We start from the raw sequence: 27,058 nt of genomic DNA, 5'->3' as shown, positions 1-27,058 counted from the left end.
GAAGATGAAGCCCATTTGCCTATCCTTCTGGACAAAAATCTACTTTTTTGTAAAAGTCCTCCTTATCTTCTTGTAGTTTCAAAAACTCTTCACACACCACACTTTTCGCGGCACATGTACTTACAGCCAATCAGCTCTGAATTATGTGAGATGACGTATGGTGGGGATGGCAGCTCAGTGCCCCGATGGTCATTATATTTTAGCCACACACATTAAATAGGAAAATACTCTGAGCATGCGCAGTGTAGTTTTTACAGTCACCGTTCACTTAGACAGTGAGAGGGAGGGGCATGATCGGGTTTTGTCCCACATGGCTCTAAACAGCTCAATAGGCACACACTGTAGACACTAATTAGAAGAGCACAGACTAAAACAGCAATGTACAGACCAATCAGATGATTAAACATGATTATTATTATATATTTTATATATTTTCTTTGCATTTTTTTTTTATCATTATTTGTAATACTTTCTGCTGACACTAGCTGCCCCTAATGACCAGTCGCCACTGCTTGGGACGAGAGTCAGGACTAGTCAGACTTTACCTGGGACTTGTCTGTCGTAACTTGGTACCGAAATCAGGGCTACTAGTCAGTCTTGACACAGGACTTGTTGGTATTGACTTGTTACCAGACTCGGCGCAAGTCAGTTTTTAAATTTGACTAGTTGGTCTTGACTTGGGACTTGTCTGTCTTAACTTGGTACCAGACTTGGACTATTCACTCTAGACTTGGGACTAGTCAGTCTAAACTTGGTACCAGACTTGGACTAGTCAGTCTAGACTTGGGACTAGTCAGTCTAAACTTGGTACCAGACTTGGACTAGTCAGTCTAAACTTGGTACCAGACTTGGACTAGTCAGTCTAGACTCATGGCTTGTCGATCTTGACTTGGTACCAGAGTTGCACTATTCCATTTTAGACCGGACTAGTCAGTTTAGACTCAGGACTAATCAGTCTTGACTTGTTACTGGGCTCAGGATTAGTTGGTCTTAACTTGGTACCAGACTTGGAGTATCCAATAACCACTAAACAAAACTGGTTGTAACAACACTGTGAACAGATATTGCAATTTTTTATTGCGATACTGAGATACCTGACAAAATACAGTAATGTGTTTTCACACTGAGAAAATAAACAGTGAGCTCTCACAATGAACACATGCTTCACGCGCACACACGCCACATTCGCAGAACCTTCACGTTAAATGAAAGAAAAAGCATGCAATAATGTTTCAGAAAACACATCATACTGTAGTTCTCCAAATGATCTCCAGATATGTCGCAAATCCATACTTAGGTTTGATATCTACCTAACAAATTGAACAATTCAAAGGTTTAAAATACACAATATGATAATCAGGGATGAACAGTCAGTGGATGGGGATGACTTGCAGCAGGAGTCGCCAGAAGCTGGTGACGTTCACATTTACATTCGACAGGTCACCCACAGGTTTATTGTTGTAACGTGGTGTGTTATCTTACAGTACGGCAAAGAGAGAAAACTGCAGAAGCAGTGAACCGTAACGCAGCTGTGATTAAGGATTAAAGTCCAACAAGGAAACAAGATTTTGATACATTCGCGAGTCATTCAGTAAATATGTCGCAGGTTGCCTTTTTTCTCACATGGTTTAAAAACAGAGCTCTATCACTTCCCTCCTACTCGCCCATTACTCCAGCAGCCAAAAACACTTAATACGTGAGCAAGGAAAGTGAGCGCCTTTTCTCAAAAAAGCTAAAAATAATATCGTCTCTGTGGGTGATCCTAAAAATAACCACTGATTTAAAGCTTCCTTCGAGCTTCTACACCCGATTCCTTTCAAAGTAAACACCTTTTTTTAATCACAAAACGTCCTACCTATGTGTGTTTTGTCACTTTGGTATTGAGGTTTGGTCTTGGCTGTAACACGTCAAACTGTATTCCAGGGGCACAGACACGTTTGCATCTCCAAACCCTTTAAACACTCCATCCGAGGATCTGCAGACTTTTACACACACAAGTAATAAAACATCCAAGTGTCTTGTTTAGATTTCACCCAGAACTATACAGTGAGATAGTCACATCACCATCTCTTGACGTACAGGAAGTGAGTTTGTTTCCAGGCAACAGTAGTCTCACAGAATTTGTCTTTGGATTTGAGCCTCCTCACGTTTTTCAATGATGTAATCCCTTCACGGTATAACCCTGGGTTCATGTTTCAAAATAACAACCAAATCCATTTATTACACACTTTCCATGTCACACAAATAGTAGTACACACTCCTTTACACCAGCAGCCACTCTGAGTGGTACGACTGTTGTCCTAACGTCGCTGCGCCGCTCCGCTCTGGAGGAAAGAGTTTACCGTTAAAGGTTCTGCTCCGAGTCTGACGGCTGAAGTGATTCACAACGAGTCGTGACCCACGACGAGACACCGCACACCGCCCGGAGAGAAAAGAGACAGAACGAGAGGGAGAAAGAGAGAGAAAAAGCGAGAGCAAGCATCCATCTCCATCTCCATCCTCCCCCTCCTCCTCCCTCCTTCCCCTCCCACTCACTCCTCACACACCGACTCGCTCAGGTCCACGGCGCCACCTCTGGTGAGCCGCCGCATCTTGCTGAAGTCGTGGTCGGTCCTCAGGTAGGAGAGCGACGGCCCCCCCTCGCTGTGGCTGGCCAGGTCCTGGGGCTGCGCTTGGGGGGGCAGGGGCCTCATCTCCCCGCCGCTGCGCCAGTACAGGGTGTATAGCTGCGGGTCGGACACAGCGAAGGTGGAGGCGCACAGCTGGGCCAACGCTTGGCTGGTTTCCCCGGCGCTCCACTGCAACGTCCGCACGGCGCTCCGCTCCCCGTCCTGGAACAGTATCCGAACGCACCGCTGCGGGGGGGGGGGAAAAGAGTTAATATATACTGTGGTCATGCAAAACAGAGGTCAAGAGGCTTATGGAGGGAGGGCAGAAGAGGGGGAGGAGAGAGACGGAGCCGCAGGTCTATAATCCACTGTGATAAATGAGCCCAAATCATGCTCATAGAAGAAATGCTCTCTGGAACAAAAGCTTCCCACACACACAACCAGCGGTCCAAGAGCTTTGCAGGGAAATCACCTTTCTCTGACAAACTCCCAAATAAATCCACTCGTCCAAACTCCCCGAACATAATCCATAAAGCCCGCTCTCCCCTCGTGTCCTGCCGAAGTTTTCCAGCGCAAACTTTTTGCCATTTAAAAAACAGAAAGCGACACAACTAAAAGAAGTCTCAACAATCTTCAAACACGTAGCGGCAACAGTGCATTACCTGAGCCGTTACATAACGCCAGACACACAGCCACCTACAGACGCCCTCACGTCACACACGCACACACACACACACACACACACACACACACACAACACACACACACACACACACACACACACACACACACACACACACACACACACACACACACACACACACACACACACACACACAGAACTTAATCCTATTTAACCAAACATTAAGAAACCAGTGAGAATCCTCTTCTCTGCCACACACACACGCACACACACAAACACACACACGCACACACACACACACACACACACACGCACAAACACACACACACGGACAGATTCCCAAATACAACAAGCAATTAGAATCCACAGGTCTGCCGTGGTGAAAACTTACAGAGTCACTGAGCTCCTCGCTGTCCGTGTGCATATTGTGTTTGCCTGCTTCGATGGGTAGATGCAGCTCAATAAATTTCATGTTATCTGACCGCCCACTTCTTCATAGCACTTGGCTCACTGATCCCCGCCTGTGTCAGTGGGAAATCTGGCTGCCGGGTGAGTTAGATCGGCTATTTGAAGCCAGGAGAGGAACCACGTGACGAGACACAAACGCTGTGGATGACAATGCCCCGTGGCATCCGATCTGACTGATCAGAGGAGAGTGCAGGGAAGACGTGTGCGCACTATAGTGCATGTCGTGTGGGAATCCGGCGCCGGTGGATTACCTCTAAAAACGACTAAAAACTAATCCCTGAAAATGAATTTGTGATTGCACGCCAACGAAGGGAAATCCAGGTGTTGTATTTTTATGAATGACCTTCTGTTCCACTGGAGATATTCACCTCTGCGTGACATCCAGAACATTTGGCCTTTGACTTTTCAAGCAGCAATAGACTCTAAAAATCCAATATAGGTGGATTGTTCAACTCCACATGCCATCGCTGCAGATGTAGGATAATCTGTTGATGATCAGTGCGTCGCCATCAGTGTAATTTATGTACAGTCTGACCGCTTTGGGGGATTATCTCCATGTTTGTGACAGGCTTCATGAAATGTACAAACGGTTTGTTGATGATTCTTAGTGTCTGCCGGATGTTTTTTTATTATTATTATTATAACCTGAAGTTCAGACATCAGGACTTTGCAGCTAGGAACACAGCAAATCTTTGAAAATGCAAGCTGTCAAGACTCGTCACAAAGTTACGAATCAAACTTCACAGATTTCAGCGATAACTAGTTGCTCACTAACTAAAACGACAGGTTGACGTTATCTTTGTTTCAGAAAATGTGAAAGTTTTTAAATATAGAAACTATTTTATTAAATGAAAACTTAAGTAGAAACTCAGCTTTTATTTTCCTATCTGTAAAGACCTCTAACAATTGAACAAGTAGTTTATTTTCTAGTTTAGGTGCCTATTTACAGTGAGTGATAGAACATTTCAAGCTTTACATGTGTTTTTAATATGGAGCGACTGTGGCTGGAAGGTAATGTTGTTGTCAAAGAAGGTTGGGGGTTAGATCCCAGCCCCTGCAGTCAACATGTACCCTTGAGCAAGATACTTAACCACAAGTGAGTGATGAGCAGGGGCCATTGCACAGCAGCCCCTGCCCGTATGGTGTGACTTGTGTATGTTAAGCACTTTGAGGGGTTGTAGACTGGAAAAGCGCCATTTAAATGCAGCCCATTTACCATTTAATATTTCACATAACAAAGTCTTACTTCTTCATTTTTTCTTCATGTTGTGAAGCTTCGACACGGTGCACTGGATAATATCCCATAGAATTGTTTCAGTACATAATAAGGAGGAGTTCCTAAACGGAACATCAATCAGCTTTACCTGTGACAAAGCAGCGTACTGAGCCAACCACACACACCGTAACCATGGTGTGCTCCTATGATAATATACAACAGGAATGTCTGGAAGAGTACCTGGCTCTGCTGGCTCTCCTTCTGCCTCTGGGCGTCCCGGCTCCTCCTGCAGCTCCACTCCTTCAGAGCGCCCTCGGCCTCCGCTGTCAGGCAGCCGGAGAACGGCTGGTCCCGCTCCAGACTCTGGATCAGACACAGGCTGGCATACACACTGGTCAGGTAGTACCCACCTGCACACAACAAGTATACGACTAAGCCTCATGTAGGTATGAGGAGTCGACTAATGTGTAGGACACTGAACACAGACTTTGCTTTCTTATTAAGAATTTAAAAAGGGACAGGAAAAACAAAGATGGAGTTATAAGTGGAGGCGTGTGGCGCAGTGGGTTGTGTGTAGGTGTTCGGATCAGGGGAGCACAGGTTCAAACCCCGCTGCAGTCAGCATGTCGTTGTGTCCCTGAGACACTTCACCCCAAAGTGCTCCTGTGGGGATTGTATTGAGTATGTAAGTCACTTTGGATAAAAGCGTCTAACAAGTGAAATATAGTAAGAGATGTGACAACCAAAATCTGATTAGTCACTGGTAGAGGTGAGCCAAACACTCCAGGCCTAGCAGAGGCGTGTACAGGTGCAAAGAGAGGACAGAAGTTCAATTGGACCAATCGTTGTGTCCCGTCAAAGTGTTGAGTTTAGTCATGTTTCATGTTTGGTTCATTTTCATATTGTCTCCCACTTCCTGTTTTATTTTGACCCTCACTTGTTATGCTTCACTCCAGGTTCCTTAGATCCCTCCCCTCGTGTGTCTCCCGTGCTCATCAGCGCCAGCCCCTTGTTTGAATTCCCCAGTCTCCCCTTGTTCTGTGTCAGCTCGTCCCGTCCCGATGCAGGTAGTCAGCGTGCCTGCGATTACTCACCTTGTTTCAAGCCTGATTTATGCTGTCAGTTATTTTGTAAGTTGTGTTCCTCACTTAGTGAGCGATTTTCCTTGTGCCTTTTTGAGCCTTTTTGTCACCTCCTTTAGAGTGTCGATCCTGTTTTTTGGAAATAAAGTATCTTCCTCATACTTCACCTCTGTCTGCTGGGTCGTGCATTTGAGTCCAATACCTTGTGTTTCCAAGTTCGTGACGCAATCTGTCCCCAGAACAGTCTATAAGAAGCCCCTTATCTATCGAGTCTGTCTTAGATTGCAGAGCGGTATTAATAATATATTTAATTTGCTGGTTGATGGAAAGAAAATCTCAATTAAGATAATAAATTAATTAATAATATAATAATAAATAATAATAATAAATAAATAAATAAATATTTAAATAATAAATAATAATAATAAAATAATAATAAATAATAATAAATTAAAATTAAATATGGCAACAAGATGTGTATGTGAGTTTGTTCCAACATTAAAGAAAATATAGAAAAATCATGTTGAGATGTATTATGACTAAAAGGAGATGGTAATCCTTTCTTTTCGACAGAATGATTGTTACTGGTTTAACCAATCAAAGCACAGCACAGCTTTGGGACTACAGCGTTCAGAGCTCAGGTCGTACCCTCTCCTCCCAGCCAGGAGGGCTCCAGCAGCTCCATCATGTACTCCACCTCTATCAGGATGTGGGGCTTGTTACACTCCACAATCACATAAGACAGCGACGGCAGGAAGTCATCCCAGCTCACTTCCTGTCCTGGAAAAAAACAGGAAAATTGACTTAAGCACAGTTTAAACGTAGGCAGTGTTTTTTGTTTTTTATCAGCAGGGGAAATTTAAATGTGTGTTTTTCTCAACTTTAATTTTAGATTTTGAGAATGTCAGATTTGTAAGTTACAAAACCGTGAATATTTTACTGACACGATGTTGCATTTCTGATCAGCAGGTCGTGCTGAAAAGCAGACAGGCCGTGCCTCAGCTCACACGTAGACAGTGCGTCTGAAGTGTGGAGCTTTTAAAAGTGACCAGACTCTCAACTTTGCCAAGATAGTTGAAAGTAGTTGAATAAAGAAAAACAAATGGTCCGTAGATACATGGATTCATCTCCCTCCGTCATGATGATTTGAATCCGAAGTTCTGAACATGAGCCCGCCCCGCTCGACCTTCTGAGCCAATCACAGCGCGATAATGACCTGCCTTCCGTTTCAACCATACTTTCTCTCACACATACATATATTGTCTTCATACATGCATACATTCTTCTCTTGCATACATACATTGTCTTCATACATGCATATATTATTTATAATATTAAATGTAAACATTGAATGAATGTGCATGAGAGCTAAATGTATAAATATGAGCATTAAAATATATGAATATGAGAACAAAATGCATGAATGTGTGAGTGACAATATATATATACACGTGTGTGAGAGTGAAAATGTATGTATGTATAAGGAGAATATATGTGTGTGAGAGTGAAAATATATGTATGTAAAAGGAGAATATATGTGTGTGAGAGTGAAAGTGTATATATGTATAAGGAGAATATATGTGTGTGAGAGTGAAAGTGTATGTATGTATAAGGAGAATATATGTGTGTGAGAGTGAAAATATATGTATGTATAAGGAGAATATATGTGTGAGAGTGAAAATATATGTATGTATAAGGAGAATATATGTGTGAGAGTGAAAATATATGTATGTATAAGGAGAATATATGTGTGTGAGAGTGAAAGTGTATGTATGTATAAGGAGAATATATGTGTGAGAGTGAAAATATATGTATGTATAAGGAGAATATATGTGTGTAAGAGTGAAAGTGTATGTATGTATAAGGAGAATGTATGTGTGTGAGAGTGAAAGTGTATGTATGTATAAGGAGAATATATGTGTGAGAGTGAAAATATATGTATGTATAAGGAGAATATATGTGTGTAAGAGTGAAAGTGTATGTATGTATAAGGAGAATATATGTGTGTGAGAGTGAAAATGTATGTATGTACAGTATAAGGAGAATATATGTGTGTGAGAGTGAAAGTGTATGTATGTATAAGGAGAATATATGTGTGAGAGTGAAAATATATGTATGTATAAGGAGAATATATGTGTGTAAGAGTGAAAGTGTATGTATGTATAAGGAGAATATATGTGTGTGAGAGTGAAAATGTATGTATGTATAAGGAGAATGTATGTGTGTGAGAGTGAAAATGTATGTATGTATAAGGAGAATATATGTGTGTGAGTGAAAGTGTATGTATGTATAAGGAGAATATATGTGTGAGAGTGAAAATATATGTATGTATAAGGAGAATATATGTGTGAGAGTGAAAATATATGTATGTATAAGGAGAATATATGTGTGTGAGAGTGAAAATGTATGTATGTACAGTATAAGGAGAATATATGTGTGTGAGAGTGAAAATGTATGTATGTATAAGGAGAATATATGTGTGTGAGAGTGAAAGTGTATGTATGTATAAGGAGAATGTATGTGTGTGAGAGTGAAATGTATGTATGTATAAGGAGAATGTATGTGTGTGAGAGTGAAAGTGTATGTATGTATAAGGAGAATGTATGTGTGTGAGAGTGAAAGTGTATGTATGTATAAGGAGAATATATGTGTGTGAGAGTGAAAGTGTATGTATGTATAAGGAGAATGTATGTGCGTGTACGGCCCCTCATACTAGAGCACCAGTCCATCATGAAGTCCTGAACATTTTCGTTAGTGACTGTAATGTTTTGTTAACCCTTATATGGTGTTTAGGTCGAATTGACACGTTTAAAATATGACTTTTCTAAAGATTTTTTTTTGGAAATCAGTATATATGTATATGTAAGAGTCCAATGGAGGCGGGGAAAGAAAAGTCCCTCTGATGTGAAGTTCTGGGATGTTATCCTTTGCATCCCATTTACATGCACACAAACCTTTATAACACACAACAGGAAGAAGACAAATCCAAAAAGCAGACTCGGGCCTCTTTAATATTCGTCCTTGTTTATGTTGCATATGGAGCTGCTGTGATGGAAGAGAAATGTCTGACTGGAACGGACAATAAAGTATATCGTAGAAAACCGATGCATGTGGTCTCACCATGGAGGGATCCCATGGCCTTCTGGACGCACTTGCAGACCTGCAGCAGCAGCAGCACCTTGTCGATGGGCGAGTGCGTCCTCTGCATCAGGTGCAGCTTCTGCTTCACCCGCTCCACCTCGCGGCTGTCGGGGACGCCCGTCCGCACGCCCAGCCGCTTCCATGGCCACGTCCCCCTTCAGGCGGATCATGTTCTGGGCGAGCCGCTGGCTGCTGCTGTCCTGGGTGTGCAACGCAACCAGAGCCTTCTCCAGGTGGGACCTGAGGGGCCGCAGCACACAGGAGAACATGGCCCGCTCCAGAGCCAGGTCTGAGGACAGAGGGGGAGGACATTGTTGGGTTAAAACTAAAAACATTACTGCCGTGTGGCTTTGTTTTACTGTAGAGTGTTGTATTTCACTTATGTAGTGATTTGCAGGTAGAGAAATATCTTGAGGCACTGGCAAGAGGCCCAGAAAGGTATGTGGCTTTTGAATTATTGTGATAAATGAATAATGAAAATGGAATTGTATTTTGTCTGACGAGACACCAAACCCCACCTCTATTATCAATACAGGAACAAAGCATGCAAATAGAAAATACTATATATTATTATTATTGGTACTTTTATAACCATAAAGTGGGTTTACAGTATGTATGATTTGTCCATCACTTTATTCTTAGGACTTTTATTTCTAAAAAGGCATCACCATCACACTTCACATTCATTTGTGAAATTAATTGAGCTTGTTACTCGAAACATGCAGCTCGACCTGACATTTGTTTGCAATTTCAAAACAATAACAAAAAATGTATGGCGTTAAAAAGTTGAATTAACAAAGTAAGAAAAGTAATAATTTTAGCAGATTTGTTGTATTAGATTGTATCGGTGTTTTTGTTTTTGCTATCCAAGTAAAGTAAATACATTATTTTGTTTCCTCCACTTTTGGTTTGCAGTCTGTTTCTGCTAAGCTATTCTCCTCCTGGCTCCTCCACACAGTGTGTATGTCAATCTGTTCCCTCTCGGAGAGTAAGCACATAACCGTATTCCCTCAAAATGTTAAACTACTCCTTTAAATCCTCGTTGCTTACGTTCAGAAATGCACCGCCAGGCTAAAACACAAAGTTATTTTTTCCCTCCACCCGAGAGGCTGACAATCCGGAGATACCATTTTATTTCTGGCCTGACAACAGTGAGACGTAATAGACAAAGCTTGTGGACAATGTTACACATGCATGCTCTCCCACGTGGAAACACACACACACACACACACACACACACACACACACACACACACACACACACACACACACACACACACACACACACACACACACACACACACACACACACACACACACACACACACACACACACACACACACACACACACACTGATTTTCCTGCAGATAGTGGGCAGTCCTGACTAAGTGGGTAACAAATCTCCAGTGCTCGCTGTTTTCCACTCTCCTCTCCTGCCCTCCATCCCTCATGCTTCCCTCCTGGATAATCCCCCCCGCCCTGCCCCCATCTACCTCACTATTTCACCCCTCCTGTGATTATTCATCCACACCCTCCATAATCTGTTTCTCTACCTCCCAGCATCCCTCTCTCTTTTACTAGAGTAACAGATTACATGTAATGTGATTGTGTTAGTGCTCATAGATGTGTAACTGATTACAAAGTATCCTGCCTATTTCCATCCCTCCCTCCCTCCCCTGAATCGTGCTGCTCTTCAAGTGAGCGTGGGACTGTGATATCTTTTTATGATAAACGAGGGGGAGAAAAAATAAATGCAAATGCCTCCCACCGACGCAGTGCGAGATAAATCAGAATCAGGAGGGAAGGAGGGAAGGAGGGAAGGCAGCGGCCGAGCCCTCTCCCCCTGAAGCCTCTGCACTGCAAAGCAAGCATCACACATATACACACCTGCGAACACACACAAAGAGAGAAACCCACGCAGAGGAGTGTGTCAAAAGATCTGACTGGAATCCTTGCTGTAGTGCGGCGCCATGTCTTTACAGTAAAGGGGAAGACGCACACGAGTGGTGTGATGTGATGGATGCGGGGCTTTCCTAATACTTTCTAGATATCAGAGACAATATGAGCTCGAGTGAAAGAGGCTCTGCCCCCCCTTCCCACGAGAAAACTACTTTGTGTTGACGGTGCCTTTCACTGGCTGAGAGAAAAGGCCGCCTGTCTGTTTCCATAGACCGGCGTCCTCTGGCAGCGCGCTCTATTCAATCAGTGTTTCTCTCATAGTGCCGCTTTTTTGTGTCACATTTTTTCAACAAAAACAACGTGTTATTTAAAGATGTTCAAATTCCGTATGAACCAATCAGGTTGTCACAAGGCGAGTACTTGTTGATATGTGGTGGGCCATCTCTTCTTGATCAATAATGATATGTATTTACATTAGAGTCTAATACAATGTGTTTCTCCTTGATTTAGCAATATTTGCATTCGCACATTTCCCAGCTGAGTGTGTTCACCTTTCTCGTTCTCCGGCACCAGGGTTTCGATAGGCGGCTCCAGTTCTCCGCTGTCCAGCAGGCAGCACTTCGCCTGGGACAGGAAGAGGCGCAGACCCTGCAGCATCTGCACGGAGCTCACACGGGCAGAGGAAGTGGCCGAAGGAGAGGAAGCCAGGGATTTGAGCACTTCTCTCTGCGCCAGGAGGAAGTCCTGCACCATGGCCCCGAAGGTGGAGCGCCGGTCTCTGGACAGCTCCTCCACCAGGCGCGTCAGCCGCTTATCTGGAGCGAAGAAACACACGAACGCCTCGCTCATGCGGTGCAGCCCGCCGCGGCCTCGAGAGCGAACGAGCGGCGGCCGATGGTAGGCGTCAGTTTGGGCTCGGGCCATGCTCTCGGGATCTGAGTCTGAGTCACTGTCCTCGTCCATGCTGCTGAAGGAGCTGCTGCTGTCCAGCTCGGCCAGGCACGGAGCCGGGCGGCGCTCCAGAGCCAGAACCGCCACCTCGATGCCCGGCCCCTGGGCTTTGGCCGACTGCTTCGGCTGCAGAGGATCCTCCACCTTCGCAGACGTCTGGACCAGGACAGAAACGATCATTGAACAGCATCATGGAACGGAAATGGTTGGGTTAACGGTGTGAGATGTAACCATTGAGAAAAGTAATCCTTAGGTGTTGTAATCCTTGATAAAAAGATGTTTTAATACTGCAAGATTAAAGTGAGTGGGAAGAGATCGAAACTGACCTTGGGACGGCAGGTCACCCCCTGGTGGAAAGCCCCTTCAGTTTGTAGTGCTTGTGTTTGAATGTGCACAAGACATTTTTGTGCCACCTTTAAAGGTTCTGTGTTTATCACTGTACAGTAGGATGCTTACTTGTTAGAAGGAGCATGCTTGCAAGCATTCAAGATCTATAGGAGGATTACCATGGGAATATTGTCTTACTCATCAATCTAGACAGAAACGGATTTTAAGTTGCAACGACAATATAATGGGATTTTGTGGTGGGTTATTTCTAGCTCTTTGATAGACTTTAGATGAGTTGAGAAAATGGGTAAACGTGAGACTGTAAGAGGATTATCCAAACTCAAACACGAAAACTCAAGATGCTAACACGTATTACTTTTGGCACGTAGACAGACACCACGTCCTCTTCCTCTGCAGACCCCGTGGACACGGCGGGGGTTCTCCTCAGGACTCCCGCCCCAGGATGGACTTTTCTCTGCGGGTTGGCTCCGGCCTTCTGCAGCCTCTCCGAGCCGCCGGGCAGCTCCAGGGACGAGGGGGGCGAGTAGGAGCCGACCCCCTCCAGGGACAGATTCATGGAGGACTCGGAGAGCCGGAGACGCATGCTGCGCTTGAAGCGGTGCCGTTTATTGGAGGCACTGTGCTTAATGAGTTGTGGCTGCTGTCGAAGAGAACAATGTATTTATATATCAGAGCCAGTGGTTTATTTATCGAGGAGTTAAAGTGCAGTGCAAGGCAAACAGTAGCAGTCATATAGGAGGATGGGTTCGATCCCTTGGAATGGATTTACAGAGTTACTGACCTTGTTAAACTCCAGCTGCAGGAAGAGAGGGTTGATGAAGCAGAGTTTCCCGGGCCTCCCGTGGGTCAGCAGGGTGAAGCGGTCCTGCTGACTCTGGCTGCCGCTCGTTGCTGCACCCGAGTCCACCGGTCCGTTTTGGATCTCTGAAGCAGACGGGGGGCTCCAGAAGTCTAGTCAGGAAGAAGATGGGTTTAGTACTTTTAAGGAGTGCACAAATACCAACAAAAAACTCCAATAATTTTGTATTCGTTGCAGCAATTGTGTCAATATGTACTAAATTAGGCTTCTAATTATTCACTTGTGTTGAAATGGTACACATAGCATCTCTATGTCTCTCGTTAATGACTTAACCTCGTTTCAGATTACTTTTGGATTTATGTTTTCATTTTCCACCTTTTATTTTGAAATGTTTTCCCCCTTGTGTCTCGTCTGATCTGACTTCCTGTCGTTAGTTTCCCTGCTGTGTCTGGTTGTCTGGTTGTGTTCACCTGTTGCCCTTGTGTTTCTGCCTCCCCTACCAGCTGTGTCTTGTCCTGGGATTACCCTTCTGTGTATTTAGTCTTCCCCTGTGCTCCATGTCTTTCCATGTCCATGCTACCGTGTCCTTCACGTCTTTGCTAGTCCATGTCTCCTGCCTGTTCCCGCCTGTACGTCTGTTCCTGTCTGTCGTGCTCCCCAGTTTTGTTAATGTTAATTGGTATCTTGTTTTCTTTTGTCATCGGCTTTTTTTTTTATTAATAAAGCTCACTTTTTGTTACCTTGCCTTTAAACTGCACTCGGTCCTATTTTCCCCAAACCTGACAACTTTTTGTCATTTTACAAAAACCTGTAGTCAAACGAACCACAAACAAGCACTTACATATGTGCAATGTAGGTGTATCTGACTACAGCAGACTGAACCTGCAGAACCACAGTGAGAAAAGTGTTTTATCTCCGAGCTGCAGTCGGGGACACATACTGCGTCTAACTGGTGTCAATTTTAGCCAAACCGAAGTCACGCCTCGCTCACTGCTGCTGCTCAGTACATGTTTCCATGTTAAAATAGATGCAAGCTGGCAGTCAGTTCTTGCACTCATTCCTTTAGTTTATCACACTTGCAATACGCTGCTGAGGAGGAGCTGTCACAGAGGACTTTCACTGCATCCTCACGATCAGATGGTGGACATTTTAAAATGATGTCTTGCCTCATAGGTAATCTACTGTAAACACATTTGGAAGAGTCTCTTCTTGGTAGTTGGCAGGCCAGGTGATAGTAGCCATGCTAGCAGCTCTGTGAGGCTAGCATTTGAGCTAAATGTTCAAACTAAACATCAACATGACTAATTTTTAGCAAGTATGTTAACTTCACCACCTTAAACCCGCATTGCTAGCATAAAGCTCGTATGCTAGCACAGTTAAAGGGATAATCTAGTGAAATATCTATTGTTTTTTAGAGCAAAGACAAAGTAAAGTAGTTAAGCTTTAAAACAATAGCAATGTGAAAGTAACACACAGATTAGTGAAATGTGGGACTAGCATTTGATTGCTTTGAACTAAATGCTAAAAACGGAACATCAGAGTTAAGTATTTAATACGTTTGGTTGAAAAAGAACGAGAGGTCTTCGTCCTGTACCTTGTCCCATGTGTGAGATGTTCTCCAGCTGCCTGTGTGTCGCTGCTTTCAAGATGGCCTCTGGTAGCTGCAGCGGGAAGGGCAACACATCTCTGGAAATAATAGAAACTCTCAGTATGTGTGTGGCCACGGATCTTCCAGAACGTGCACGCTGAACGACATCAGGTGGCAAAAATGATTTGGACACGTACTTTTATAATGTATTTAAATGTGTACCTAGGATGTGTACGTATTTGAACGTTTGCTTGCCTCTTAATTTAATATGTTGGTCTACTGATTGTATTTCCCTTTTAATCTGCACTGTCCCCTTTGCTCTAACAGTGTATACCTGCTGTGGGACAAATAAGGGATTTCTGATTGGCTGCTTTGAGCTGTTTTAAATGTGAAAGCACGATGTTGACTGATATATCATTGTGCTGCCGGGAAAAGGGGTGAAACAAAGCAATAAGTCACATTCTTTGGACCATACTGTGTTTTAGTTCAAATAAAACATCACCTGCTGATACAGTAGAAGGCCACCAGGCGACACAGGTCAGGGAAGGTGAGCGCCGAGCTCTCCAAGGCGAATGCTGGTTATAGAAGAGACAGAGTTTGATTGACAGCTGTGGAGGTAGTGGGAGACTTTAAATCTAACAGGACATTTGGCAAATGATTTGAAGTACCGATCCCCTGTGTCCCGCACCACTTCACCCAGTGAGTGAATGAGCGGTGCTAAAACAAAATCGACGAGTAGAGAAATGCGTTTTGTGCGCCGCTCACAGGTGGATAATTCACGTTAATGTAGCTTGTTTTATACTCACTGGAGTCCTCCTCACAGATGAAGCACTCCTTAACAGAGGAGGCACTGTTGTCCCCCGTCGCTCTCAAACACAGCACCTTCCTCTGGCTGAAGCTGCATTTACGCACCAAAAAGGTCTGTAAGCAGAAACAAAACGTAACGCACGGGAGGTTACAAATATCTTTTGTTATGTTTTTCTGGAGGAGGCACAGAGGGTGAACAGCAATGTAGTCAGAACAAAAGCAAAGGGGAAACAATGAATATGAGCTATGGTGTAATGTCAAAACCGCAAAGAAGCTTTAGTTTGTGACAAAAAAAATAGAATAAAATAATAGTTTTTCGACAAAATGTTAAACTATTCCATTTTAAGTGTCTTTAATTAACATGAACTTTGAGTTTGAGGAAATTACAACCCTGAGATAAGGATCTCAACTCTTCAATACCAGTTTTATGATTTCCCTCAGGATAAATAAAGTATCCTGATTCTGACTAATTCAAATGTATTCCTTTACTCTTATAACATTAAAATAATTGACGTACCCCGACAGGCTCTCTGAGCAGGATGTAGAGGGCGGAGTCCTGGTTGAGTGACAGCTGCAGCCACACAGGGTGTGTGAGCAGCAGCCGGTCCAGGACACTGAACGCCCTCTGAGAGCCGCGATGGGAACCGCCCGTCTCCTGCATCTGAAACACATCCACATCGTTATCACTCAGCAATAACATTAGTATTTTTGGTCAGATTCGAAACATCCATTCCCACAAAAACAACACCACATTGTATTCAGTGTTGTTAAGAAGATAAGCTCTGCAATGTGTGCATTTCACACTGAATACATTGTCCTCCACAAGCTCTTAGTCACGCTTTGTTTTTGTCAATGGGTTGTCTTTAGGCGGCACTGAGTAATGCATACGCAGTCTGACGTTAAGTGTGCGAGTGCAGTTCGCCCAGATTAGGAGCTGTTCCCAGAGCGTGGCCCCTAAAGTTGAAGTGAATCCTCTGCACTACACAAGTGTACTTAAGAGTAAGAAAGTGTGTGTTCACAATAGACTGGTGGTTTCAGGTGCCTACACACGCACACGCATGCGCGCACACACGCACACGCACGCGCGCACGCACGCACACACACACACACACACACACACACACACACACACACACACACACACACACACACACACACACACACACACACACACACACACACACACACACACACACACACACACACACACACACACACACACACACACACACACACACACACATCTGGCTGTTGGCCCCAGTTCTATTATAGCGGTGGATGGAGAAGCAGACAAGCACATAATGGGATCACTCACAGACTTTACAGTTGTTTAGTTTCTCTTTTGTTATTGTTTGTGTGTCTTTGTGGTCGTTACACATCTGTTTTTAGTTGAGTATGTCGAGGAGGCATCCATTAAGCCCCCTTATCTGAATGGTTAAGACGCATACCATATCATTGCGTCATCTAGAGTTCTTTTGTATATGAAATCCTATCAGACCGTGACTACATTACTACAAATCTGACTCGTCAGATTCAGTTTCAGTAAAACGTCTTGATGTAACGTTGTTCTTCTCAGTTAAAAGGCAGATATTGTTACACAAATGCAGATTTTTGGCTGTTTTTTATTATTATTATTAAGCTGCAGCACCAGCAGTATGGGAACATTAAAGCACTTAGAACATTAGGGTTAGCTAGCCCCTTTAAACAAGGAAGTTGTGGTTGACGGCTGGCATCTTAACTTTGTACCTGTTCTCTAAAAGTGGTTTCAACTTACTTATCCTTTACCAAACTTGTGTTCCAACACATTTGAAAGCAGCTTTACATCCTTCTGTTCATCTATTATGGAAGTGTGTTGTATGCTACACACCTCCTCCCCCCTTCTGTCTTTACTATAACAGCAGGAAACTCAACAGAGTCCTGAAAGAATTTGATATTCTGGATAAAATGCGCCTTGGCTTCAGGCTTGTGCTCCAACCACTCAGTTTGAACTGTGGCCTTATTATTCCTGGTCCTTTCGTGTTAACATTCAATCACAGATTTACTTTCTCTCTCAGATTGGCTTTCTGCTGGATGTCACACTGTGTGGGCTGCCGGCGAACGCTCGTGAGCGTAGCAGCAGATGGTTGCCATAGAAACCCGGGCCTACACATCCTACCAGGCATTCCCACTCAGTGAAACACCCTTTCTCTGACAGGTTGGATACAGTATCTAAAAAAAGGTGACCAGGGTGCAAAGGTGTTTTTATTAATAGGATTTTCTTATTTATGAAAAATAAATAATTATGCCATTAACATTTTGTGCGCTTCCTCCGAGTTTCTGAGCAACGACTGCTAAAAATCTGATGCAGCAGCTTTTTTCTGAGGCTTGAGAGGAAGCCTTATGAATGGTGTTTACTCTCAATAACACATTTGAATATTTCACATTTTTCATCACCTCCTGCCACTTATTACATAACTGTCCCCCCTCGAGGGGAAGCGGGTTATCGGTGTGCCAGTCTGCACTCTGAAGGGGCCATTAGCAGGTAGCGGTAAATAGCATTAGAGGGGTTAGGATTCAAGTACAGCAGACATCAATCAAAGGAGGGACTCGGTGTTACATAAAACAGGTTTGTTCCTGCAGCCGGAAGGCTTTGGAGGAAACTGGGAGAACTTTTTTAATCAGTTTAAAAATGAGCAGAATAGACAGTGAGCTAAATCCACCAAGAGTAAAGTCTGATAGTTTAGCAACTGTAACACAGGACGGGCGATTCAAACTCTGAGTCTCTCCTCATGCAGACACAGTGAGCATGGGACTAATATGACAGAAACACCTGGTTCGGAAAGAGCTTACAAGTCAAAACGTAAGCTACACATCTAGCATAAGCTACAAAACGTAAGCATGCCTGCCTGGCTAACTTCCTCTAATAACTTTGCCCCAGTTTGTGCTTCTCCCAGATTAGCATAAATCTGGGCTTTTCAACAATAGCCAGTTATTATTCTTTACATAAACTCATAGTTCAGCTGAGTGTAATGCATAAGAAGCAGCACTGGGTGTCACGATACATACATTACGAAATGTATGCAGTCTCCGTTAGGGCTGCTCCATTAATCCTATTTTAATCGCAATTACGATTTTGGCTTGCAACGATTATGAAAACACCATAATCGGAATTAAACGATTATTTTATTTTTTATAATTTTTTTAATAGTTTTTCTAGTTGAATTATACTTAAGGTTCAGGGTAATCAACTGTTAAAAACATACAGTTCACATGTTTGTAAATGGATAATCGTTTTTAATAATCCTGATTATTGACCAATTATTGACAAATAATCGGGATTATGATTTTTGCTATAATCGAGCAGCCCTAGTCTCCGTGCATATTGAGCACCCTTTTTTAGGTTTCAAATGAGTCAGTTAAAAATATTATTTTGCTTGATTTTGCATTAGCATTCATTTACACTTATTAGCCACAGTTAATCAAATGGGAGTGACACAATTTTAGCGGTCAAAATCCACCATCCTCAACTTAAAATAAGTAAAACTTCAGTAAATATTGATGCAAATATATATTTTTTTATTCCGGCAAATAAACAGCAGACTTATGAGTGTGATCACGTTCGACTTCAAAAGAGACGCATAATCACAACATGTATCACCATCTTCATATTAGGAAAAATATGATTAATTTCAAGGTGTGTGTAAAAAAATATATATTTCCGTGCGAGTGGGCCTGCAGAATCACCCTATTGTGTTATCTGGAGCCAACCACCACACACACACACACACACACACACACACACACACACACACACACACACACACACACACACACACACACACACACACACACACACACACACACACACACACACACACACACACACACACACACACACACACACACACACACACACACACACACACACACACACACACACACACACACACACACACACACACACACACACACACACACACACAGAATACAGAGCAAGACCCTTGTGTTATCGCTAGCCATTTCCATGTCCGCCTTACATAAAACGCAACGCTGCCCACACACAGAGAAAAGACTTATGCAATTCCCTCAGAGAAAGAGAGCCACACAGAGAGAACACCAGATAAAAGCTATAATGATGAAAAGAGAGAATAAAAAGATGGGACGGAAAATGTAAGCTGGGTAAGGAAATCATAACTTCAGTGGGCCTGCAGCGCTGGAGTTCAAGCAGGCAGACTGGAGATGTAATAAGCAAGAGGAGACGCACTGTATATCTAACACGGTGATTCTGCACCCGAGGGCAGCAGCAGCGCAAACCAGAAGTCTGATGCTTCTGGAGGAGTTAAGCCGATGAAAAGAGTTTCGGAAAACCCTAAATGACGTCTGGGAGAAAGGCTACGTAGAGTGGGAATGGGCTGGTGCCGGCACATCTGGAGTGAGCATTTGCACTGCCAAAAATCAGCAGAGTGCTAATGGGTATTTTGGAAAGGCAACATCAGATTCTATTGTGCAAATGATGACTGACTGCGAGAGAAAAACAGAATATATTTGAGCTGGAAAGAGATGCTTAACTGGACAGAAGGACTGGCTGGCTGAGCGAGTGGTGACGGATTTGATGCAGTGACTCAAGCACAGAATATTTGTTTTTTTAGCAGATCTGAGAAAACATAGCAGGTGCTCCAGGTATCAGTGTTGCATACCAGTTTCCTGTAGATTCCTTTAGCCCAAGAAAAGATGTATTACTGAAAGGGGTCTATTGGGAACAGTGGCCCTAAACGTCAGGGGCCCCCTGTGGCCTAGGAACAACTAGGGAGGGACTCAATTCCTAAAAATAAATATAAAACAACCACACAGAGAAACAAGGTAACTACAGGGAGGCTAAATGACCACAAAGAGACTCAAAATGACTAGAAAGAGACACACAAATTCACATAACAACTACATAGGACTCTAAATGACCTCAAAGCGAGTGAAACAACTCCAAAAAAAGGGTAAAACTCCCCAAAAATGCAACAAATATCAAAATCCACACCAGTCTTCCTCAGACCAGTGTCATGCATCTGTTCATTTGATGTGTACACGCTTTTTCTTGACAACAATTCCTTGACTTGAAGCTATTTAAGACAAAAGTAGTCTTTTAGGGCTGGAGGTGAAGCTGAAGTTGAATTGAAGAAGAAGCTGAAGAGGAGGATGACAAAAAGGGAAGCATGATGGTGCCTTTTCTTTTCAATTTCTGGCTTTGTGTTTCTTCACCTCTTACTCGTTTAATATTTAGGAGAGTGCATTTACGTAGTCACGTTCTGCCTCTCCTCCTGGCTGTTCTTTTCATACCCTTGTTTCTCTGAGAAGAGAAGAAATACTATTCTAAAAAGGAGCTGACACATGGTGTCTCTTCACTTGTACACTTGAGGGGTCAGAGTTCATATGGTGAGGGTTTCCATGAGCGGTATGCGCCGGCCTGTGCCTTTACCTTGGACTTCTAATAGAACTGCTCGGGTCTTGATAGATTGAGTGGGGAAGTTTATGAGATCTTTCTAGAGGGTCATCAAGAATAACTTGTATCCAATGACCTGTTCCTTCTCTGTCTGTGTCTGTGTTTTCTCTTGTTCCGATTAACCCAGCCAAATCTTTTTTCTTGTTTTGTATCTATATCTACGCCGGGGTCCGGAGTCGAGGCTGATCCTCTTGCTGTAGTCCTGTGTCTTGGATCCTCTATCCAGAGTTCTGGATTAAGTCGTGGACTTCGGGTCGTGGCTGAACCTGTCTCTGCGGTCCTGCCTTGGGTCTCGTCTTGCTGCTTCCCTGATGGCTTCCTCAGGACTGTAGCTGACATCCTCGTGGATTCATCTTCTTATTACAGACGCATGCATTTCCTAACATTCGGTCTATATGCTGTCAAATGTATTATCTCTTGGATTTACACACGGCATCTATTGCACGTCCGTCCGTCCTGGGAGAGGGATCCCTCCTCTGTTGCTCTCCCTGAGGTTTCTCCCATGTTCCCCTTTAAACTGTGGGTTTTCTCCGGAAGTTTTTCCTTGTACGATGTGAGGGTCTAAGGACAGAGGGTCTAAGGACAGAGGGTCTAAGGACAGAGGGTGTCGTATTGTCATACTGATATTCTGAACAATCTGTGTTGTTGTATTTGCTGTAAAGTGTCTCTACTGTAGGCTAATTTTATTATATGTACAGCACTTTGGCTCGAACAAAAATCGTTTATAAATGTGCAAAAAATAAAACTTGATTTGATTTGAAAAACACAGGATTTAGGAGAACAGTGTAGGATGAAAGAGATCACTGACGGCGAGCAGCTGCTCAGCCTGGTGCACCATGACGTCCAGATTCATCCACCTCCAGACCAGTTCCCCATCTGGTTCGGGTAAGAACAGTGAGACACCCAAGGGAACAATGGTTTCAATCTCAACGCTTTGTGCCATATTCAGACGTTTCCTAATGACAGCTTTGTCGTGGGAAGCAGAGGACAGGAGCAGGAATTCGCCTTTAACCTGAAAACGAGTTTCCGAGCTCCTGTGTTTTTGGTTGGATTCCCAAAATAAGGTCTGTGACTAAAACAATCTTACGAGATTTTTCCGTTTTGCCGTACAACATCAAACAAGTCACTACATACCCTAATGTTAAACGTCTGAAGCGTTTACATGTTGTATTAATGGCAGGTTGCTAACAAGTGGCTAATGACCAGACTAAATGTCATCACTCCGAATAATAGCCGCATTTAGCTTAGCACTGGTGCTGGGACTGCACCACTCTATGAGGGGAGGACATGGTCTCATGTTGCAAGGAGAACCACCTACAGCTCAGAAGAACTCTCTTATCCAGAGTGAGGTGGTGTGTGAAGTGGAGTGGAGGGTTCTCAATCATGCAACTTCACACACTTGCAAAGTGCATGGGAAAGGAAAATTGGGCTTAAAGAGTCTCAATGGGTTAAACGTTAAACACTATGGTCTATCGGTATAAAATGCAATGGACGACAACAGAGAGTACTATAATGTCCCTTTCACATACATAAATAGGTGAGTCTTTGAAGTAAACAAATAAAGACTACAATAGACCACTTTGAGGAATAAAACTATCAAATGAACTTTAATAAGTTGCTACATTTAACGGAGGTGAAACTAAATATACATTTGAAGTTAAATTATAACAATAGAATGCATCGTATCAGTCTTTCTAAAAGGCTCAACAATCAGTTAGTTATAGTGATTTTGCACGAGCTATTTCTTACGTTTCCCATAAGTAATTTCAGCAGCCTCTACATCAGGGGTAGCCAACACGGTGCCCGCGGGCACTCAGTCGCCCGCAATAGCTCGCCAAGAAAATCCGAAATGTATAAAATACACACCAAAAAAAAGGAAATGTAATTAAAAGAATCTACCCCATGCATAAACGAAATCTAAATCATAGCGAACTCTATCTACTTACTATAACTCTATATCTATCTAACACCCCTCCTCCCCCCACCCCCACTATGAATATCGACCAATCACGTTCTTGCTTGTAGCCCTCATCCTAAAAAAGGTTGGTGGCCCCTGCTCTACATGCACATGCACTTGTATTCAGTATATAGTGTAGGCGTATGAAGCCATAATGGTAGCGATAGTACGAGCAAAAGAGAGCAGGGTTCAAGGGAAGAAAACAATGCCCTGCCCTTTACACCTACAACAATATCTCGCTGCAATGCATTGTGGTCTTTCGAGGATACAGCCAGAGGAGAAATTAGTACCTCTGCCTCTTCAAGGAATATTTCTGATCATTAGTCCAACGATATTGAGTCTAAAGATGTTTATGGTTGATGTGTTCTCATAAACTCAATTCCAGCTGCAATAAAACACGTGAGTGATAAATCATCCGGAGTGGTCATTACATTTGGACGGTTATCCACGGCACCTAACCAAATAAGTCCAGAGACACTTAGAGGCTCTTGAGACGGCAGCGGAGGGAGGAAGAGGAGGAAACTGAATCTTGAAACATCTCACACCCCCACCCCACAATGAGCTGATACCGCCACACACACACACACACACACACACACACACACACACACACACACACACACACACACACACACACACACACACACACACACACACACACACACACACACACACACACACACACACACACACACACACACACACACACACACACACACACACACACACACACACACACACACACACACACACACACACACACACATCTCCTCATCATCCAAGGTGCATCACAGTCTTCACAACATCTTTCTCCACCAATGTTACCTCCAGCCACACAAATGTAATGACTGATATCGATGTGGTGCACTTTGCTCCCTGTCACCTCCCACATACGGTATTTCCATCTGGGAATTATGAGAAGCAGGCAGGCAGCTAGCAGAGAAGATACCCAGCCAATATAAATGAATACATGTTTTTTCTTGTTTTGATATTCTTATATTGTCAGAAATGTATTATATCACCTGAGTCAGGATAATTATGACACTTTCATCTTACCTTGATATTGTGTCATGTCTACAGTAATATTTAGCCCAGACAAATCCACAATCTCCCTACTTTTCAATGGTTTTACTTTACTTTCAGGGTGTATTTTCCTAATTTTACTTTTGTGACTACATTAAATTGTTACTACTCATACAAGTATGTCACAATGAAATACCATACTGTCTGAAAACCTTTCAAACTAAAACTAGGCAAAGACATTTCACTCCTAACGATGGCAAACAGGAACAACGGAAATCTCCAGTGGGAAGTAATAATGCAAACTTTACTAAAACTGTTTCAGCCCATCCATCCATCCATCCATCCATCTTCTCCCGCTTATCCGTGGTCGGGTCGCGGGGGTAGCAGTTCCAGCAGAGAGCCCCAAACTTCCTTTTCCCTGGCGACATCAACCAGCTCTGACTGGGGGTCCCAAGGCGCTCCCAGGCAGCGAAGAGATATAATCCCTCCACCTGGTCCTAGGTCTACCCCTTGGTCTCTTCCCAGCTGGACGTGCCTGGAACACCTCCCTAGGGAGGCGCCCAGGTGGCATCCTAACTAGGTGCCCGAACCACCTCAGCTGGCTCCTTTCGACGCGAAGGAGGAGCGAGTCTAACTCCGAGTCCATCCTTGATGACCGAACTTCTCACCTTATCCCTAAGGGAGACGCCAGCCACCCTGCGGAGAAAACCCATCTCGGCCGCTTGTATCCGCGATCTCGTTCTTTCGGTCATGACCCATCCTTCATGACCATAGGTGAGGGTAGGAACGAAGATGGCCCGGTAGACAGAGAGCTTTGCCTTCTGGCTCAGCTCTCTTTTCGTCACAACGGTGCGGTAAAGCGACTGCAGTACCGCTCCCGCTGCTCCGATTCTCCGGCCCATCTCACGCTCCATTGTTCCCTCACTCGAGAACAAGACCCCGAGATACTTGAACTCCTTCACTTGGGGTAAGGACTCATTCCCTACTTGGAGTGGACAGTCCATCGGTTTCCTGCTGAGAACCATGGCCTCAGATTTGGAGGTGCTGATCCTCATCCCAGCCGCTTCACACTCGGTTGCGAACCGATCCAGTGATCTGTTTCAGCCCATGACAAAATAAAGTTTCTAAACTGTCAACAATGCTGGAGACGGTAACTTTGTACAAACGTTTACTCTCTGGCACACACAGGCAAGAGAGAGCAGGAGATATTTGTCCACCATTCGCGATGACATTAAGTCTTGTGTGATTACTTTGTAGCGCTAACTATTAACTTCTAGAAATTGACTTATGATTCAACCTTTAGAAAAGCGGTGTTTATATCTGGAGACCATCCTGATGAACGAGACATTTAAGAAGACATAATAGACGTGTGTATACCACAGAGCTTATTTTCCAAAATCCAATGAAGAAATCTATGCTAGCTTCCGGTCTACAAAGATCTGCACCACTCTATACAGAAACGTAGACGTTATAGAGCACATTTCTCTAACATACCAACATGCTACATATAAGTTGACCACACAATGAGCAGTGCTCGTTTCCTCATAAACACAGTGTCCAAAAAAGGCAACAAAGCAACAACGGTGTACTTATTATTATTCATCTCATCTTCATGCATCAGACTGTGAAAGTGACCATGACGTTGACTAAGTATAGCCAGCAGCCCATCAGTGCATGCGTAGGATGACTAATGGAACGGAATAATTGCAGTGGGCTATAAGTATCCGCAGGGGGCAACAGTGGGCACCGAGCGCCTGCTGACTGATGACAGGTGTCCGTTTTGAAGCCTGCTGTAAAAGTGCCGTATGATGGCATTCGAGAGCAGTGACAAGGAAGTGAGAGCTGTGTGTTTCTGAGTGTGTGTGTTTCTGATGAAGTCGTACAAAGGCATCAGCGTGAGTCACAAGTAACACTGGGACCGTAGGAGAGAAGATGGCCTGTTAGCATAACTGTGAATATTCATAATTTTAGAAGCATTTCAGTTAAATGGTGCGCTGATTCAGAAGGGGGCATTATCACAAATAGTTCTGTCAGACCAGCATGTGTTTTTGTGTAAAAGAGAGAGGGCTTATTCTTCACGATGTCATAAAATCTTTCTCCGTGAATAGATTACACTGTCTTCAACACTTCAACATATTTTCACATTCAGTTTAAACAACAAGAAATAATTTTGATGAGAAATAATATTGAGTGATTGCAAAGCCCCTATAGTAATGTTGTATTATTGCCTATTATTCCTAAACTTCGCTTATCAAAAACGTTACAGCATTAAAGAAATCATTTTTTTCACAAATTATTTTATAAATTCTTCATTGTACATTTCTATTTTCTATATATGATTCTTTACTTTTGCAGTTTTTAGTTTTGCACCAAAATAGCAAAATGCCATGTACCCTACTTGGCAAAACAAATGTTTCTATGGAACATTATCTTTATTTAAAATGTTTAAAGAAGGAACTAAATTAAATAAAACGTAGAATTTAAAATAAATCTGTATTTGGCGCCACCTAGTGAAAGCATCAACACTTTGACAGGGATTTTCCCACTTTTCTGCAAACAATATCATGTGCCTTTAGAAATATTTGAAAGTTACAGACATGCAATCATATGAATATTATCAATTTTCTTTATTAATTATATATTAAATCACGTAAAAAGGGATACTCAGAGAGAAATATCACCTGACGCAGTTAGCTAGCATCTTTTAACATGCTTGCTGCTAACATATTGGTCATCCGTCCCATAACTTCACTTTGTTTAGTTATTTTTACCAACTTTGTTGACGGTTATTTTCAGCAACAAAGCTTTTAAAACCCACAGCTAGCATTACCTGCGCCGTATGAAAAGTTAGCATCATGCTAGCGAAAACAATGGCTACTTTAGCGGTTAAAGGAGCTTGTATGTATTTCCCTGAGGAGTTATTGAAAACCGAACACATATAGCCAAGTGAGAGGGAATATTTGACTTACATTCATCGAGTGAAAACACACCAGACTCCATTAGAAAGATGTTGTTGCTCGGTGACTTGTAAAAAAAAAAAAGCGACTGTTGTTGAC

The 27,058-nt window shown here is 43.2% G+C and overlaps 1 protein-coding gene across 1 annotated transcript; it reads right to left on the bottom strand.

Annotated features, from left to right (window-relative positions):
- Positions 1 to 1,041: 1,041 nt before the first annotated feature.
- Positions 1,042 to 27,058, bottom strand: rin1b (Ras and Rab interactor 1b). Its single transcript, XM_034105630.2, is given in 13 exon segments — positions 1,042 to 2,855; positions 5,177 to 5,346; positions 6,667 to 6,798; positions 9,139 to 9,295; positions 9,297 to 9,448; positions 11,611 to 12,166; positions 12,714 to 12,998; positions 13,140 to 13,309; positions 14,752 to 14,843; positions 15,248 to 15,320; positions 15,552 to 15,666; positions 16,070 to 16,213; positions 26,972 to 27,058. Coding segments are annotated over 13 exon segments (2,376 nt in total). The 5' UTR covers positions 26,978 to 27,058; the 3' UTR covers positions 1,042 to 2,531.

This window comes from Pseudochaenichthys georgianus, chromosome 18, assembly GCF_902827115.2.
Source record: "Pseudochaenichthys georgianus chromosome 18, fPseGeo1.2, whole genome shotgun sequence".
In the NCBI taxonomy this organism is placed as follows: domain Eukaryota; kingdom Metazoa; phylum Chordata; class Actinopteri; order Perciformes; family Channichthyidae; genus Pseudochaenichthys; species Pseudochaenichthys georgianus.
Note: the sequence above shows the minus strand (reverse complement) of the source record. Positions and strands in the feature narration are given on the sequence as shown.